We start from the raw sequence: 19,427 nt of genomic DNA, 5'->3' as shown, positions 1-19,427 counted from the left end.
TGCATGGGGGCACGGGCTAGCTACGCACGTTACGTATTTACAGAATGGAGTATAAAGGTAGAGAATATATTCTCTCCTCTTCAGCAGATTTAATATATTGTTTTCGAGCATATAGCTCGAATATCCTTCCAGTTTGGTCTCGACGGAAACTGGAAAGATCGAGAGAGAATTGCTTCGTTCCATTGAAAGAAAAGGGAACATTATAAATGAATGAACTATCGGCAAATTAAGGAAAAAGGCGCGGTCTAGCTAGCCGTCTGTCCCGGCCGCCCTTGGCATTTCTGTCGTCGTTCATTATATATATTCCGCGCCGTCGATCTAAAGATATACTCCTACCTTTCTTTGGATTTGGAAACTAAAACAGCTAGCATTGCTCGCCTTTTTTTCTCCATTTGAAGCTTGGTTTACATGCATTTTAGAGCATTGCCAGTACTATTAAAAGGTGCATATGCATGCAGTGTGGGATTGAAGTGTTTAACTAATATTTTAAGCTTTAGTGGGGCTCGATCGCATGCAAACTATGCATGCAGCTAGCTCTTTCACGTACGTGAACATAACTAATTTCCCTCGGAGAAAAGAAGAAGAACATCAGATGCAAATAAGCTCGAGAGCACGGATGGTGCTCGCTAGCTGTCGCTATCTATCTATCTGTCTATACAAGTGAGCATTTTGGGGACTAGCTCGTATGAGCCCAAAAAAGGCACTTCGTACGCTTCTCTAAAAATGGTCGTCAATCATTGGATGGCGATGTCTGACGCCTACAACACCACAGAAGAGTCAGGAGCGAGCAAAAATCAAAGGCGGCACATTTGCACGAGATGTGTATGGTCTGGTCCCGGTCGTGGAACAAAACACAAACCTTGGCGTGTCGGCAATTCAAAGGCGCCACACTTGGTAAAAATCAAAGGCGGCACATGTACACCAACGGCGCACGGCGGGAGCACTAGTCCTTGGTTGAACACATACATATACTCTAGCACACGATCGAGCTCAGCTGCTCTGCTCGGGCAATCAAGTGCCGTTTTCGCGGCCGGCCATTCGATCTTGTCCTCACTCTGCCCAGCCAGATTCCTTCCATCCATCGCTCTATCTCTCTCTCTCTCGGCGACCACACGCACGGCTGGGCTCCACCGGTTGCTTGCGCCGGGAGGACAAGGAGCTTCCCAAACGGCATCATGGCCAGGCTCACTCATTCCGGGGAAATTTTAATGTGGCGACAACTTGCAGGAGCCCCAGTTGCGAGACAGATCTGCCCACAAGCATCTGGAGATCATTTGCTTTGTCAGTTGGTCGCCGCAAGTAACAAAGGAACCCCACGCGGACCACCGAGCTCTTCAGGGCGTCGTCATGCCTAGCCAGAATCATGAAACACAGGATTGGTGTCCATGAAATTAAGCAACAGCACATTCAAGTGGGACAGTCCACAAGATAGATAGATACTCCTGTAAACAAATCAATCTTTCAGCAGGAAAAAGTTTGTCAACATATCGGGCACACGATACAGAGGAACAAAATCCACTTCCCTGGATGCTCATAATCAGTATATGTATACTTTACATTGTTACGCCGCACCGCGTACTTACAGAAAGGGGAAGAAGAACCCACACCACACTCCACTCTGTCGCGACTAATGATACAACAATATGGTGATTTAACTCATTCACTGCACAGAAAGGCTGTCGTAGCCTCTAGGTGTTGCTCTAAGGGAAATCCCACACCCCCAAAATAATGCTATTTACACATGATTCCGCGCGCTTCTTCTCTCCTTCTAACTGTGTGTGTTAAATCGGCAGCAAGCTTAAACTGCTGCCCATCCAAAATTGCTATCCTTGGGTATCACGACGATTGCTCGTTCTGCTGCAGTGTCAGATTGGAGACAGACGAAAGCTCGTCCTCCAAGGCGCTAAGAAGGTCAAGGTACTCCCTGAATACATCATGTGACTGCAGAGTGGTTTGTACACGTGTTAGAGATGCTTAAACAGTTCAGAAACCGGAGAAAACAAGCACCTTTTATGCTGTGCTCACCTGTAGAGTAATGCTGTATGCATTCCACAACCGCAGATCATGTCGAAAGAGATCCACCAAAACCTGAGGGAAGTATGACAGCGGCAAGGATGAGTGCTTTTGCTAAACCGGATAGTTGGTTGTGTAACACTAATAATAATTCACCTCTAGACCACCGAACCTAAAAACGTCAAAATAAATGAATGAACTGCTAGTTTTCACTGATAACAGTGACATGTGATCGAAAAATGGTCTAAAATGGTTCTATACAAAACTCAATTCAATACTTTTCCAGGTCATTATTTGTCATTATTTCCTCGAGTCCTTGGGTGTGGCACGCCACACCCAAGGACTCAAGAAAATAAGGTCACTCTCTGTAATTATTTTATGATATCTTAGTAAAAGGCAGGGATCCATTTTCCTGAAGAAATGACTTGGATGATCTAAAGCACCGCAATGCCTGCGTTTTTTACGCAGCAAGGCCTGGCTTGTCAGTAGTCACTCTTCATGGGTGGACATTAGAGCGGAAGCTCGAACCTGGGCTACGGCAACATAGCAGTTTGTCCTGCCACAGGCTGCTTCTGTTGCTCAGTCATGTTAGGACTGGGAGTGTGTTTGTAAGGCATAGCCTACACTAGAAATTAGATTATTTTTTTTTGTATCAATGCATTGAGACGTAAATTTTCTTGCGTTTTCTCAGGATAGAAGTACATTATGAAAGAAAAGGATGCCAAGCTGCGGGGCAAGTAAATACTAGTGTGAGTAGTGAAGAACCAGACATAGCTAATGTTCTTCAGCCCACGGTAAAAGCCAAAAAAGAACTCTATCAAATCGAGTGCAGATGCAAAGGCCAGACACAAGATCAACAAAGTACAACATATTCAAACATTTTAATCTGTGCACAAGAATAGTTAACCATGCCAAAGCATAACATCTTGTATTACCTCTGCACGCCTCAATAAAGTCGCTAGCACCACGATCCATTCCTTAAACTTCACAGAACACATATGAGCAAGAAGGAACTCAGCATCAAGCCGACTCTGAAGTGTGTCCATTTGGAGCTGTCATCAGAATATCAACATACGAGTGATAAGTTCCTTTTAAAGAAAAGTTGATGGAAACAAACAAATATTAACTGCAAATCAACCAAGGGATTGCACCAAAAAAAGAAGAAGATGAACTATTTGAGATCATTCAGCGGTTAGTTGCTTTCATAATTTCAATACTGTTAAGTGATGTGCTCAAAGCATCTATGTATCTATGAAACAGACGGCTACAATTTGCTCAGATTTGTATTCTTTTATCGTGTGCACTTCATTAATACATTATCAAGATGCCGTTCATAATGTTTTTGGTCAAAAATTAACTACAATGGTAAGCGACACTAAAAGAAAACAAATTTCAATATCAAGGTGCCGTTCCTACAAGGGTAAGCAACATAAAAAGGCTCCACAATTTGCAAATAAATTGAGCAAAAAGTATCTTCATGATCTCATAATGAAAACCTTTTGACCAATTAGTTCAAGTGCAGATGCAAAATTCTCCAGTCGAGCAGATCCCAGCCTTTCTCGCTGAAGATATTCCTGCATGAAGTTACAATAAATTTGGATAAGATGTAGCTTTGGATCAATAAGATTGTTGTAATGATGTATGGTGAGAATCTCACCACAAGATCAAATTGAGTCCCTTTGACAAAAGCAACAAGCTTTGAAAGTTCCTTGCCAGACATCAAATAGCTGGCATGGCTCTCCAGAATGTTCATAACAGAGGCAATATGTGGGCTAAGTTCTTTCGTTGAGTTGCTGTCCAAACAAGGAATAACACATGAGAAATTCTGATAGCAACACCATAACCTTTCAAGTTAACTACAAATTGTACCTTTTCAAATCAGAAGACTGTCTCTTATATGGCGAACGGAATAGAAAATAACCCATAAACCTTGGAGAGAGCTTTTCAGAGTCTGCATTGGCATTTTCAAAGTCTCTGCCAGACCTTAGCAAGAAGCGGACCTAAGAATATTAAGGGCATTCCATTATCCATCCGCAGAATATAATTACAGGAAATAAGACAAGATATAGCACAAGAAGCATACCAACTCCCCAGCAAGCTCATACAGAGATTCATCAAGTGTAGCCTGGAAAGTAATAAACACTCGGAAGTGAGAGCTTGAACATATGAGACAGCTAACCACACAGATCAAAACCACCTTATGATTAATGCAAAAGAATTACTTGAAGCAAACGGAGTGCACAGTACTGACTGACAGCAGGGCCTTCAAGCTTAGCAATGACCTGTAATCACAAAACATTTTAAGCATTAATTCTTGCAGAACTATCATTCACTGGACATAATTTAATATATGCCCAAAGGGTTTACCAGTATGTAGCAAGCAGCAGTCCTGTACCATCTCCGTTGGAAGCATTCCTCAAACATCCTACCGTGAAAGATACTCACATTAAGACAACAATTATACTTATGTCAAATGTTAATAAAATGCTTCATTTATTTCGATTGTGTGCACTTTCAAGAGACCAAAGGTGAGTACTGGATTGGTAATCGTCGTTTTTCTACGAGTATTTATATCCATCAATGAGGAATCAATACAATGATAAAATGACTGCTGAGACAAATCAGATGACATCTATAACTTCCAAAAACTAAGAAAGTGGCCAGTTCGCTCAAATCCCTGAGCGGTTCCTATACAATTAAGAATGATAGCTTTGCCACCTCACTAGACAGTAGTCTATGGTAGCTTTGGTTAGCAAGTCAACAGAATCAACAATGAATTTTGCCACCTCATTATACAGTTATGGTTCTTGTGGATGGACACCAACAGACAACAGTTCCATGCAAGGGTGCAAAATTCAAGTTGATGTATGGCAATTGCTAAGAGCAAGAGTTGCACACCTACATAATTACAGGAGCACAAAAATCTAGCCATTGAAACTACAAGGGATGCATAATTCAAACAAAAAGGCTGCAAACTTACTCTGTGGATCGCCCAGCTGCAGAGAAAAGATCTGCCCAGTGTCGACCATCAGTTTTCCTAGCAACACTGACTACAACATCCATATATTCAGAAAAATTCCGAAGTAGGTCACATGTCTTCTCTAGAAGGGATCTCTTTGGAGATTCACTTTTTGGTGAAATTTGGTTTTTTGAAGTACTTGGCCTGCAATTAGTAAAGTGGCCATATCAGAAAAAGTTAGGCAATACATTATTTCAGCAACTATGGAATAAGAGCTAGCAACTTGGTCAAAAAAGTGACACTCTAAAGATAGTGATCCAGATGAAAGCGCTTTAAAAATTTTACACAAGGAACCATGACATGTGTCCATCTTTGTTTTAGCCACATACTGCAAATATGTAGTACAACTGTACAAAGATAGTGAAAGTCAGAATCAAAATACCTAGATATATCTGCATCAAATACCGTAAACAGAAGCCACTCTAAACAGTGAGAAAAGTGAGGTTTCTCTGCTGACAAGTTTGCCAAACGTAAAGCTTCTTCATGTTTGTCTCTCTGTTTCACAACAATATAATTAAACAGTAAATTTAGAGGCACAAGAAAATGATTTACAAACTTGGCAATTGGCATATTATGCATAGCTGCACCAGACCCAAATTACAAAAATTGATGCAAGTACCCCAATAAAAGCATGTTGTAAACATAACTTTCATTGTAAAAAGCCACAAAATTCATCTTGCCAAGACATCGAACCTAGTTTACTCTAGGCGAGAGCATCTTTTCTCAATGGTTAAGTTAAATATGTATTTTAAAAAAAATCCTGCTGTGCAATACAGCAAGACCAAATATCACAATACAACAGTCAAAAAGAAATTAACACAGCATTATGCCTAATGTATTGAATATTTCTCCAAATGTTCCAAGGGATGGCACATTGGTTACAAACATGTTAGACTTTAACAAAGTTTTTGTCATATGGAGTGACTAAACGAGAGAAAAGAACAAGTATGACCGATTCCCTGTCATACCTTTGTTATTCTGGGTTCAGCGGCGGGCCCTAGAAAATTATAAAATGAGTTGCAAAAGACAAGGACTACCAGAGACATCGATGAATTAACAGGCACATTTTCATAGGTCAACTTAGCAAATTATGTCAGTAAAACAACAAAATGAAGTCACCTCACTTTGGATGCGTGTAGCAATGCTTACACAATATTCGTCAAACTTGAAGCACACGTCCTATTTTTTTAATTGGCTGTGTACCAACACTAATCTGAAGGTACGATCTCACTGTGGATGCACTGCTAGGAGCCTAAAAAAACCTTGACTAATGAGAAAATCTCGCATTTTTTCTGTTCTCATCAGATTAGTGCAAGAGTTTCTAAAGATTGCCTTTGTCTACATAAGTGTCAACTAGAATGAAATAGAGAGCATATACTAAAGACTTGCTTGGGCTTGCTGTTACCTGAAGGAGATGCCGTAGCAAACAATGCAATATTGTTTGTGCTTGAGGAGAAGGCTCAAAGCATGGGAACTCTGCGGTTGAAAAGGACATTCGCTGAGAAACACCAACAACCACACCAACATTTGGAAGAAGACCAAGAGGATACACCTCACGATCAAACTCAAGCTCCGGATCCAACTACAGAATCAAATCAGATGTGCTCAGTTCCAATTTATAATATTACCAGTTTTTAATAAAACTTTCAGGAAGAAGATCAGGATATGAAAATATTACTGCATCCATAAATAGATTTGCTAATAAATAAAATAAATATTTCACAACAAGTAGGTGGGAAAACTCAAAGAGGATACCAAAACCATGGCATGATCTAAGCTTCATACCTGCAGAAAATCTTCTTGCCTAAAAGGATTTGCTCCATGTGACGGGTACCATACCTGCAACAAAGCAGCTTCTGCATAAAAGGATAGAAAGCAAATTTTGAAAAAGAAACATATATGCCCAAAAAATAATGTATGCAAAAGAATACAATTATAACTAACCTGCATCCCTTGATGGCCATAGTCAAGCCATGAAACCTCTTTGATAAGATTACCCTTCTCTTCCATTTGAGAACAAGTGACCCAAAAGAGTTCAACTGAATTCGTAAGTGCTTGTTCATGTCCATCGTCCATGTCCAGCACAGAAAGTTCGCCATTCACCCGCAAGATCAAACATCTGATATATGGCTAATTAAGTAAAAAAACAAGGAGAATATGATCAATCAACATTTCAGTTAAAGTATACCTTGAAGGTTGTTGGGATAACAAATCAGAAGATCCATCAGTATCCCTCTTCAGCTCTCCTTCGTCAGTTGGTTCAGGAATCAATCGCATTGAAACAGGTGGGCCCTTTGGACTCATGATTGAAAGTTCTCTAACTGTTGAGAGCTGTTCAATCGTAGACAAATGCACATTATCAGATAGAACCTGACAACACATTATGCATTGGGGAAGCAAACTTTTCACCTCACCTGTAAAACTGGACTACTGGTAGGTGACAGTTCTCCCGAGATCATCACATGGAAGATATGCACATCAAATGGACTGTAGGTAACAAGAATGTAGTCCTGAAAGACATCCATGACAATGGGTCTACCAAGCAGTGGTTTTCGATAAAGTAAGGAGCTATGGTCAAGGTGATATCTTGGGAAAAACAGAAGCTCGTACCTACGACAAATGTAACAAGCACGTGATTAGGTAAATGCTAAAAATAGCAAGTCATACACACAAGAGAAAAAACATGGTATCTGCATAAGTAACAAAGCCCTAAGAACAGAAATATTACTGAGGAATTTTGGATATATTAGCAAACTATGCAGTTCAACCAGTATTTATGTCAGTTTCAAGCACCATGAGATTCATAACATGAAACTCGGTTCGCATATATAACATTATAGATAGAGAGCTGCCATGTGTTCAACTAGAAAATCTCAGACTTGAGACGACAACCAGATAGAAAAAAAAAAGGTAAGGAAGTGAGACTAACGTGTTTGATGATTCAACATAGTTGCATACGATAACTACTTTACCCAGCCACAACAAGCCTTTGCATTGAATCTTTTGCTCTTGAGTAACATCCCCAAAAAACCGCCACCTTTTATTGCGCAAATCATACAGCACTAGGCCATGAGAGCCAGCAACTGCCAAGTACATACCATCATCGCTTGCAACTACATGCTGAACAGGCCAGTTCTGTGAACTATAGGAGACCTACTTACAAAAGACAATCATTATATGGAGCCATGAGTCAACATAGTTGCAGTACTTTTTTGCCTCAGAAACATATCAAGAGTTTGTGAAACTGAACACTTAACTGGAACATTAAGGTGCAGCATCTTAAGTTCATCAGTATCATCAGGTTGCACTAATAGGATTCTATCTTCGCCATAAAGAATCTGGCGAGTATATGTCGTGCTTGAAAGTCCTCTGTTTAGGCAACATTTGGCAAATGAGAAAGCAAGAACCCTTTCTGACAAGCTTTCTTCAACTGCAAACAGTTTATATCCATAATCACCCCATTGAATGTGTGATGTCCCGCCCATTAGAGGCTCAAATTTTTGGGCGTTAGGTTTAACCATTGGAGATGAAGCAGAATTAGATCCGGCTTGACGAATTGTGCACATTAACCGGCACCCAGATACAGACCAAACAGTAAGTCCCCTAAATTTCCATCCAACTGCAAAAGCACAATTGTCAGGCGTCCAAGATATACAAGTAACAGGACCGGTATCTTCCACTGAATACCTACAAATTTTTACCCAAGAAAAAGAACAGTTATCTCAGCTTCAATAGAATAACTGAAAAGCATTGCTGGGTAAGTTGACCTAATTACACATCAGTCATGAACCACAGACTAAATGTTACTACTTCTGTTCCTAAACATAAGATGGGGTTGTAGATATTGGTAAATTTTTCTATATGGTAAAAGTTTAAGAAGTTTGACTTAGGACAAAGTTAAAACATCATATATTTAGGAACGGAGTAAGTAAATCACTGGCCATTCAGAGAAAAACAAAATGTTCAAGCCTAACCGCAAGAAAACAATATTCGCGTTAAGTACTTAACCCATACAGCCAGGTCTTCCGAATTTTACTGAATTTATAACACCCGGAGATAAAGACCTTATTGTTTTTTCTAGTGTTTTATTCGAGCAGGTGTCCTAAATCAGTACGACTTTGCAATCAGTTGCTAGAAAATTAGGTCTTCAGAACTCTGAACTTCAATGCAACACGTACTACAATCTCTAACAGCTTGTAAAAAAACATATAGCTATATGAGACACTCACCCCCAATCATACAAAGAAACTGTGCGTATATGTCGCGCATTCTCAGCCAGGTCATACAATTCAACAACACCTCTACTGCAGCCAACAGCAAGAATCTGCTGATCGGAAGCCACAGAAGTACACATTGCATCACCAGTGTTCAACCATCTCTCTACTCTGATGCCACTAGTTTGCTTTAATCCCTTCTTACCGACCGTACATAGTGCAATCTGACAGTCTGAGTACAAGGCAACTAGCAGTCTTAGCTTCACCGACAACTCAACATGGAAGATAGCTGAATCCTCTGTGCAGCAGGGAGCAGGCCTTGCATTAGAATTTTCTCTCGAACTAGGTGGATCAAACACCAAAGCATCTACAACAGCAGTGGTTTTCTCTGATGAACATGTGGAGCAACAAAGCTTGAAGCTGTCCAAGAACTGGCAAGCAACAACAACACATACAACACACGCTTAACATAGCACAGCGAGAAGCAAACATGACTTAGCTACTTCGCTTCTAATGAGCCACTTACGAGAAACAAAAGTAGTATGCATTTCCATGTACCTCAGCATTCCAGGACACAACCTGCAAGTGGCCATTTGACAGTCCGAGGAGCATGCTTTTGCTGTCGCATGCAAAATTGCTCCTGCAAGATGATGACATCACACTTCCAAGTTAGCTCCCCCACCCCGCAGGAATTTTGCATCACATTTTTGAGGACAAGGAACAGCGGATACCATACGTTATTGAGATGTCATTGCCGAGAGGAACCTTCTCGACGATTATTAGGGACAAACTGGCGAGGCAAAGCCCAGGGAGCTGCTTGCCCCCGACGATCAGCGGCTTCCCCGAGAGCTGCACCTTGTATATGTGGAGGTAGAAGGAAGAGGTCTGCACAGAGTACACACGCGATGAGTCGGTTCGCACGGAGAGCGAGCCAGAGCAAAATGGGGAGAGAGGGAGGGGCAAGCGGGCTGACCAGGACGGCGATGGTCTTAGCGTCGGGGCTCCAGACGGCGCGGGCGTTGTGGCCGTGCGCGGCGAGGGAGTCCGGGGAGCGGTCGAGGCGGGCGAGGCGGACCTTGTGCTGGGACGCCGACCAGAGGTGGAGCGAGGCGGGGCAGACGGCGAGGAGGAGGCGGCCGAGGACGCGGAGGAGGACCACGCCACCGTCGGAGTCGCCCGGGTCCAGCGGGATCGACTGCGGCCACCCGTACGCCATGTACATCGCGGCGGCGAGCGGCGAGCGCCCCTCGCCGGCGGGAGGCTGGGCGAGATGCGGGCCGGGGAGATCTGGGAAAGGAGACTGGTGCGCGATGCGGGAGATGCACCCGTTTTTTTTTTCTTGTTCTGTTTTCCGTTTTCCTTTTCTCTGATACTTTACTCGGAATCAGATCAGAGCCATTGGATCGCGGCTGATTCCTCCCATCAAAAGGTTCAAGCTAGTAAAAGATTCCTATTGGCATTTTTTTTAACAAAAGGACAGCTTTTATAGTCAAATTATTGCAAAATAAACAGGAAAAAAATAGGAAGGATGAACAGCACAGCAACACCGAGACTAATCAGTGGCACCATTTTACACAATTCAGCATGGTCGGTCATGTGGCAATGTGCGTGTCCGAGGGTGTGCGCAGGAGCGGGTGTCTCTCAGCACTTATGTAATTGATAAGGTCAGAAAATTAAGATCTCGTGCGCATGCCCAACGTAGCGATCGGGTAGGGAAAAAAACTTTGTCAAAAAAAATTTCATTGTACCGCATTTCATTCGCAACCTAGCACATTTTCTTATTGCCACCAGCATGGATGATTGACAATACATCTTTTCCATACATGACGTATTATGTCTCGTTAAGACATGAGTTCAACAAAGAATTACTTTATCAGAACGTGATACATATGAAGGCAACGCTTCAGATGAAAAACTCTATTCAGGCAACGCTTCGGATGAAAAACTCTATTCAGTGAAAACTTGGAAACTTTCGACTCTATCCAAGTTTCCAACTTTATTTCAAATAAACCGATGAGATTTAAGGTGGAAGAGTTGAAAGTTTCAAAGTTCTCACCAAATTGATGTTTTCATCAAATAATCCTCTATTTGATTATTTAAGATCTAATCTATAGAGTTGAAAATTTTAAAGTTTTCACCGACTAGAGGTTTTCACCTGGTACGTCGCCTTCAATCCTTAAAAAAATTTCATGAAGTCTCACCTAATAAAGGACTCTTAGAAATTAGATCAACTTGAACATAATCCTTAAAAATGTTGCATTTCTATTCCCACATGAAATTAATGCTACACGTAGAAAAAATTCCTGCAAAACGAACAATCCGTAAAAGTTACCGTTCTCTAACAAGCCCTCGATCCTGGAGTCACGTAAAAGGTTAACCTGCATAATAAATCACCAGTACAACAACTAAACCTGTACACCTGACCTCACGATTACTAAATTACCAATACAGGATCATTCTTGGGGCAAGTATGATTTCTTAAAATTTAAGATACTGCAACGAAACTGGTGCAGTGTCCTGAAGTCCCGAGTTTCAGGCCCGACCAAACTGTTGAGCGTTTCACCGCCGGGTAGCAGCAGCTCCGTGATCTAACACAGCTCCCAGAACCAGAGCAAGCTACGGCCATTTGCTCTGCTTTCAGCACATGACAGTGCGATTACATTCTTCTTTTACCCAGCGTATGACATTGTGCGGCACTGTAACATGGCAAGCTGAATCTGCTGGGTGCTGTATCATAAATTCATAATCACTCCATATCAGAAACTTCATCCTCGTCGTCATCTTCATCCTCATCAAGGATATAGACCAAAGCATGCCTCCGGGATGAAAAGACACAACCCACTCCTCTTGAGGCTGCAAACATAAAGAAAAAGCGAGCTCCATCCATTACTCGTTGTGTAACATGCATAGCAACTAACAATTCACGTGCGAAAATATAAGCTCAACCTACCACTGACTGCCAGCGGAGTAGACAAAGGGTGAGGGATGCTTCGGACTTTTCCATGATCTGTGTCCAATTGGAGTTCCAGTGCCTAGACATGTTCGGTGCAGGAGATTAGCAAATGTTATTACTATTTGCCTGTAAGGTTAACTTCTACAAGCATGCATAATTTTCGAACTACATTTGGCGAGATTATGTATGCTCTCAATATCACATGAGGACACTAATAGATAAGGATTCTCGTCAATACACCAATTTGAAGATCCAGTGCAATGATTGATTATTGATCTGAACAGTTATTCTTTTAAGTCATTTTACAGTGCTCTCATTTAAGAAAATTCTTACCACCAGTTCTTGTAGAAAGTAACAATTTGCAAGGCCTGTCCTTGAGAGTGGTGAAAAAGAGAAGTTATCTGCCTGCAGCATCACCATCCAAGATCTTACAGGACTTTCAGAAAGGGACCTCCCACTAAGTAGTAAAACCACCTGATTATCCTGTGAATAACCGTTTCTTTCGTAAGATACGAAATAATACTGTACAGAAGTGAAATGTTGCCTCAACAGATGCAACATGAGATACCTTGTAAAGGGACAGATCAACACACTCATATTCGTCAGGTATATGCAACAGGAAACCTGAAAGTGATGGTCTGCTGCAGGTAGATGATTCGCAGAAGTTCTTTATCACACCAACGCAATTTCTTAAATTTAAGGATCCATCAGGTATCTTGAAGCATATGTAGTCAGTCAAACTATATGAAGATGCACTATGCTGAGAATCTTCAACCTGCTATTGGAGTAACCAATTAAGATTTTTGAACAGCAATTGATCATGATCCAATGCAGGAATAACATGTAAAGAAGCAACGAGTATGTTCAGTTGGGACCATGTTGTTAATGCATTGGGAAGCAACCAGCAAAGAGAACATAAACCTTATAAAATGATATTGACGCTGGAGCACAGGTTGATGATAAGGCATCTGACGATGTAGTAGGATAAAGAGGAAGCAATCCTTGACAATGTATTTGTGAAGAAATGGTGGTAAATGGCATCAAGAAAGCCTCCTTCATGCTGAAAAAAATGGGAAACAAACTTTTTTAGTGTACCATAAAAACTACTTCACAAAACGGAAACATCCACTGTTTTAAGCAACAAGGAACATATTTAAAGTTGTTATCCTTGTAGAAAGTGAATACGCTGAGACTTGACTGACAGCATACTGAGTTGACACACTAACGTCAAGCTCAAGTAATCTGACACAGATACTAGCAAGTAATTTTAAGCAATGAAATGAATAACCTTTCTTCCAGCTCGGTGAATTGTTTGACCAAACTCCTTTCCAAAAATTGGGTGTCTGTAAATCCTCCAAAAACTACTAGTTTCTCAACATGTCTCGTTGTGTCCCTGAAAAAATGTATTGAAAACAATTAATAAATAGTAATACAGCAGCACATCATGACAAAAACAGGTAATCTTACAGCCATGAAGAAAGACTACATACAAAGAACAAAAGCCCTACATAACGGAATAACTTCTGACCACTTTCACTTTGGTTCCACGATATACTAAAAAAAACTCGACCATGGGAACTAGCACCCAGGGCATTTTTATTAAGGAGCGAGCACCCCTGCGGAGGCTGGGCCCAAAGCAGGTGGGTGAGCACGCAGACACGCGATCTAGCCAACCAAGCACAGCTTGGTTCTCGGTTTCAGGATATACTAAGATCATACATTCAAAGATCTTCAATAACTAAATTCAGTGCAGGATAAGCAATGCAGTTGGCAACACCATAACAAAGATATACATTTCAAACATAATTCCTTCAGAGGGCTAACCCTCGCATACATGGAAACTTCCATAGTATAACGCTAAAACCCACTCGTATCCAGATATAACCATGCACTTATGTTTATAGATGACTGAATAGCAACTTGTGAATAGGTACTATAAATCAAATGCATACACACAGTGTAAATTGAAGACCAATCAGTGCAGAACAAACAAAAATCAACAATTGGGAATGCTACTTACATATCCCACTCGAATATCTGATCTGTTTCAAGTAACTGTTTGATTGGATCCTTATCAAGAAGAAACTTCAGAAAAATCACCACAAGTTCACTGCAAAAGATGATCCCCTGGTATTTAGTAACAAGGTGTTTATTCATGCTTTGAGAAGGAAGAACAATAGGGAGAAAAGAGATAAACCTGTTTGCGGGTGGAACTTGGTCGGTTGGTTCACTTAATAATATCTTAACACACTTCAAGACCCAGTTGAAGAAATTTTGAAACTGAAAAGTCAACAAATCAATAAAGCTATTAAAGAATAAACCCCCAAAGGAACAGCATAATCAATAACCAGAACAGAATATGCAAAAACAATATAGGAAAAGGTGCTGTGCCAACTTATCAGGAAGGAGATTCAAATTTTAAGGGCAGAAGTCCCAAGTTCAAGCAAAGCTTGAGAAGGCAGTAAAAACATGCAGCAAGAAAAAAGTGTACCAGGTAAAGAACAGTAGCTGCAACCCTTGAAAAGCGCTCAACTTGCACTACCAGCATTCCTATCTTCTCAGTTACACCATCCATAAGCTTTTCATCTAACCCAATGTTCTGAAATCGTGAACGCCATCTTGCAAGGCCTCTTAGTTCTGCAAGTCTGAATGAAATAATTTCGACTGCAGGCTATACACAAAGAACATATAAGCAAGCAACTCAATTTTCATAGCAGAAACTAGAAAAAGGTAGAAGACAATCAAGACATGTTTAGTTTAGCCAAATGAGATGGCATGACCTGCAATTAAAGAACGGCATGACTGGTATTCCGACAAAAGAAGGGGAAGAGAGAAATTGGAATTACTAAAATACTAACACCACTTCCTGCTTTGAGTCACCTAAGTAGTAAAACACTAACAATACCACGGGCACTTTACTGATTGACTGATCATAGCACAAAGTGAAGCTGCCCTATATACTCTGTAGTGTCCATTGGAAGTAAATAAAAAAACATAAACAACAGTATAGATCTATGTAGTTGTGGCATGGTAGTAGCTGACCTGAAGATGCTCGCTGACAACACTACGAAGTTCTGTTCCAGCACTGTCAATAGCCTTGGCTATCCTCTTGAGACCCTTTAACATATGAAACGACAAGTTTGGACATGTCTTTTAAGGAAAAAAAGATATGCAAGTTAGTATAGTATAGCAACAAATACCGCTTCACCAAGTGAGCTGACTAAAAATTGGTGTAGTGCTGGACTTGTATGTGTCCCAAACAAAAGGCTCATAAACTCATCCTCGGAGCTAGATTCCATCCCTGTAAACAGTTTAGAATTTTCACGAATGGAGGCAGAATCAAGGTACGTGATTCTTGACGGCTCTGTCTATAAGAAAACCAATCTTACCATGTGCAGTTATCAGAGAAGGCAAGGCACTAAATTTCTCATGAAATAAGTTCATAGCACTAGACCATTGTTTGGACATCATAGATATGGAGGCGCGGACAACTTCAGCCAGATCTTGAATACTTGACGCTTGTTGGGACACCTGATGTAGCTCATTTTTCCTTTACAACATTTAATGATGATAGAACAAACAGAAGAAGAAAACATTTATTTGATCAGCTTTATTAAGTATAGCACAACAGTCCTTACAAAATTAATAATGAAACACTTGCTATATTATAGAGAAATTACAACGCCCTAATATATTTGCACCTGGCCAATGAAAATAATTAGTTTTAAAGTGAGTGAATAAACCTTTCAGAGTTCAGTTATTTCATGTGTTAGGGGATGTGTTATTCTAGCACTTTTTGTAGATCTATTTTCTTTCATGAAGGGCCACAACATGATAATGGATTCTGAACCAGGGCAGAAAGTATTCAAAGGCAGTGGAACTAGTATGCTGTTACCTGTTGGAAAAGATAGAAGTGTCAAGGTGCAGACAATGTAACCCAACAGAAATGTCATTGCTGCCATAAAGGTTGTCAGCATCAATCAGCTTTCCAGAACACAGAAGCACCAACTGATGGAGGTTTCGTGATAAAGAGACCTGATATAAACAACAATGAGCTCAGAATAGCATATCCAGCAGACTGACATGTGCATAGGGATCTAAGAGATTAGGAATTAATTAAGAACCTTGCTTATGGAAGCATCCTGGAGTCGGTAACTAGTTCTTTTTCCAGAGGATTGTACATGGATTGGAACCTTATTTATGTCCTGAAATGTGAAAGATGTAAACTCATTGCAGTTAGGGTATCCATCATAACTTACAACACGAAAATTTAGGCAACAGATACTCAAATATCAATAGATTGTAAGCAGAAAACAAAAGTATCTGTATCATGATATCGTATTTACTGTTAGGGTAGAAAAGTATTTGCTGTTGAAACAACAAAGGGGTGTTAATAATAAGAATAACCTTCAGAATCGAAAGAAAGATGCATAACTGATTCTATTGATTTTAAAATGCAGATGAGCACTCGGTTATTGTGTTTACTTACTATTTTGCCAACTGGAAATATCCCAAATATACTGAAGCAAATGCAACCATCTTTATCACCACTGCACAAAATATTAAAACGTTGACATGAAGCACTTGAAAATTCCTGGATGGCTTCATCATTCTCGTCTGCAAGACCAGTATCTCCAGAACTTAGCCCACCTATCCTAGGCATCACAGGAGCAGGAGGAAAGAAACGTGAAGTGCGGTCTTCATAAGCTAAAAGGTCATCCTTGCCAGTCTGCAGTAATTAACAGAAGGCTCCAGTTAAGATCTTTTTCCAATGAAACCCTATACTACTTTCCGTAATTGCAAATGCATGAATCGATCATCTGGCAGTTCTCAAATGAGGAACTATGTATGCTTGTATTAAAATTACAAAATGATGCAAGTTATATATGATTATACAAATCGATTTCTTGAGTAGATAGAGTAAAGGTTTTATAAAACAAAAAAGGAAATGTTATACCCTTGATAGTGGTTCATCTTCTGCCCAATTCAAACATACAATGGCAACATCGTGGGATTTTATACTCCGTAACATCTTTCCATTCTGCAATTAGCAGTTCAGCACTCCCTTCAGTTATACATGCACAAAAGAGGTAGAGTAAAATAAAACTAACAAGTATAATCTGATAGCAAGTGAGATTCTTTCGAGTTAAAGAGTAACAGAAAAAACATAAGCTGCAGAAGAGTCAAAACATAAAATAGGTTGTGTACTTAGATTCCAGCTGTCAGAGAATTTATAAGGAGTTCTATTTAAAAAATACTAACACGTCATAATCAAATGTAAATAATTGATATTGCAGATTCATTTTCAATGAGGTTACGATAGGTTGCAAAGTAGAGATGGTGCTCAACAGAAAAAAAAAATAAGAAATTGAAAATATGTCATGTTGATGTGTCTGGTTTTAGCGTCAGCTAACCCTTATTGTCTTGATAGTTCCAGACATAAGAATCACCACGGATGAAGGTCAATATGAAAACAGAGCCATTGGGCCAGTTCTTTTCGGCTTCCTGGACCGGCTTCTCTGAGAAGCTGCTCTCACCCAGCTTCCTGGAGAAGCCGCCACCTAAATTTGATTAGGCTATCAAACTAGTTTGGTCTAAACTACTTTGAAAACCTAGCTAAATCTGAGATGTGGCTTCTCCAGGAAGCTAGGTGAGTGCAGCTTCTAGGAGAAGCCGGTCCTAGAAGCCGAAAAGAACGCACCCATTATCACGTTATAAAAAGGAGGCCATCAGGGATCAGGTTTGCATGAACAATGTCAAGGAACAACAAAAGAAGACATTAATAGTATTTATTCATTACTTACATACGCACCTCGACATCATGCAAAAGAAGCAAACCATTTTCTGTACCAAGCGCTATTATTTTACCATCAGGGCTCCAGCAAATAGATGTGATGCACTTCCCTGGAAAATAAGAAATAATTTAGTATGTCTGTACCTTTTTTTACTTCAAAACAAAGAAGAAATAACTCGAAAGCAAAGTCCACAAACTATGATTTGTTCTGACTTCTGACAACATTTACAAGAAAAGGACTAATGCAACATATGTTTCATATTTTTCGTATGAGCATCAAGGAGTGGGAGGGTAGCAACCAGGGGATATAGTCCATAGCCTTTGCCAATTGAAGCGATGGAGGAGAACCTTGGAGTCATCAGTAACCATAGCAAGCAGATCCTTCTCTGGATTCCATTCCGCCATTTTTATCTAAAAATATTTTTTTAAAATGGGTAAGTTCTGGTGCACATCGAGGTCAGATGAATCAATTCACAGCAAGACCCCAGCCACAACCCACTGAAGAGCGCGCGCAGCGACGGTAAGAAACTGCTATGTTCCGAACCAACACCGCTAAGGAATTTCAGCAAACGGTTGGCTCGCGCGCAGGGGGGGTGGGGGGCGGACGGCCACCCCCAGCACGACAACCCCAGCACGCCCTCATCCTCGCGCGATTCAAGCCTTGCATCGGATCGAAGGTCCGGACAGCATCATAAGACGTAGTAGCACGCATGACTGCCGATCCGCGGCTCGACAGGTTAAGCTAATAAGGACCGGGACGAGCTCGCTCGCTCGCGCACGCGCGGCATTTCGGCGGCCTGGGAGGAGGACCAGAGACGATACCTGAAAGGGGATGGGCTTGTCGAACTGGAGCTGGAATGGCGTGCTGCCCGCCGCGAACGACGACGCCGCCGCCTCCTCCATCTGCACCTCCGCCATGCCTGACTCCTCCTTGGTGAGGCGCGTGAGGGTGGGTGTTATTTTGGGGGAAACTTTTTGGGCAGGGCAGGCGGGAAAGAAGACAGAATGGCCCAAAGTCTGGACCTGGTTGATTGTGGGCCTCTGGTTGTACTTGTGAACTGAGGCTTTGGGCCTGCACGGCCCAGTAAATGCTGAAGTGTCTCTCTCCACAGACTTTCGGTCGACCCTAATCCCGTTCTTTTTCGGCTAAAAAAAATCTGATTCTATTTTATAAAAAAAATCCATGAGAAATGATCAAGTGCGCTAAACAGAGTTTTTCACGTTTTCACATGATACGGATGCGTACTCTAGTTGCATATCAGAAGAGTTCATGCGCATGTCTTACGAACAGGGAGAGAAAAGATGAAATCACCTTTTGTTTCTTCAACACGGGTTGTGTTTTTAACAAAAATGTAACCACATAAATTGTTCTCATATTTTATAATAATTTTCTTATTACTCCTACTTGTTTGCTGGTATCATGCATAGCTAGCA

General features: G+C 41.0%; 2 protein-coding genes across 4 annotated transcripts; both read right to left on the bottom strand.

The window, feature by feature from the left end:
* Positions 1–1,459: 1,459 nt before the first annotated feature.
* LOC100824603 (guanine nucleotide exchange factor subunit Rich) lies at positions 1,460–10,563 on the bottom strand. Its single transcript, XM_010237862.3, has 22 exons — positions 10,220–10,563; positions 9,983–10,131; positions 9,805–9,886; positions 9,262–9,677; positions 8,290–8,719; positions 7,962–8,185; positions 7,447–7,642; positions 7,221–7,363; positions 6,977–7,151; positions 6,818–6,871; positions 6,438–6,614; positions 5,415–5,527; positions 4,994–5,176; positions 4,381–4,438; positions 4,236–4,295; positions 4,097–4,138; positions 3,883–4,013; positions 3,671–3,806; positions 3,510–3,587; positions 2,949–3,065; positions 2,026–2,088; positions 1,460–1,941 (listed from the first exon to the last, which is right to left on the bottom strand). Exons 1-22 carry the CDS (start codon positions 10,466–10,468, stop codon positions 1,837–1,839), a joined length of 3,381 nt encoding a protein of 1,126 aa, XP_010236164.1. The 5' UTR covers positions 10,469–10,563; the 3' UTR covers positions 1,460–1,836.
* Positions 10,564–11,478: 915 nt separating this feature from the next.
* LOC100825517 (anaphase-promoting complex subunit 4) lies at positions 11,479–18,974 on the bottom strand. Of its 3 annotated transcripts, none has more exons than XM_010237861.3 (19): positions 18,816–18,974; positions 18,293–18,404; positions 18,012–18,103; positions 17,157–17,240; positions 16,689–16,928; positions 16,324–16,404; positions 16,095–16,234; positions 15,589–15,749; positions 15,400–15,500; positions 15,242–15,316; positions 14,691–14,870; positions 14,397–14,479; positions 14,220–14,309; positions 13,488–13,592; positions 13,121–13,259; positions 12,768–12,977; positions 12,533–12,682; positions 12,197–12,278; positions 11,479–12,099 (listed from the first exon to the last, which is right to left on the bottom strand). In XM_010237861.3, the coding sequence occupies exons 1-19, from the start codon at positions 18,909–18,911 to the stop codon at positions 11,993–11,995; spliced, it is 2,328 nt and encodes a 775-aa protein (XP_010236163.1). In that variant the 5' UTR covers positions 18,912–18,974; the 3' UTR covers positions 11,479–11,992. The 3 variants fall into 3 exon arrangements, with proteins under 3 accessions (XP_010236163.1, XP_010236162.1, XP_024318294.1); XM_010237860.3 differs by having other exon boundaries at positions 12,768–12,974; XM_024462526.1 differs by lacking the exons at positions 18,293–18,404; positions 18,816–18,974 and having other exon boundaries at positions 17,157–17,264; positions 18,012–18,095.
* Between the last annotated feature and the right edge of the window lie 453 nt (positions 18,975–19,427).

The sequence above is a fragment of the Brachypodium distachyon genome, chromosome 3, assembly GCF_000005505.3.
Source record: "Brachypodium distachyon strain Bd21 chromosome 3, Brachypodium_distachyon_v3.0, whole genome shotgun sequence".
NCBI lineage: Eukaryota > Viridiplantae > Streptophyta > Magnoliopsida > Poales > Poaceae > Brachypodium > Brachypodium distachyon.
The sequence above is the reverse complement of the archived record's forward strand: the minus strand, read 5'-3'. Positions and strand labels throughout refer to the sequence as shown.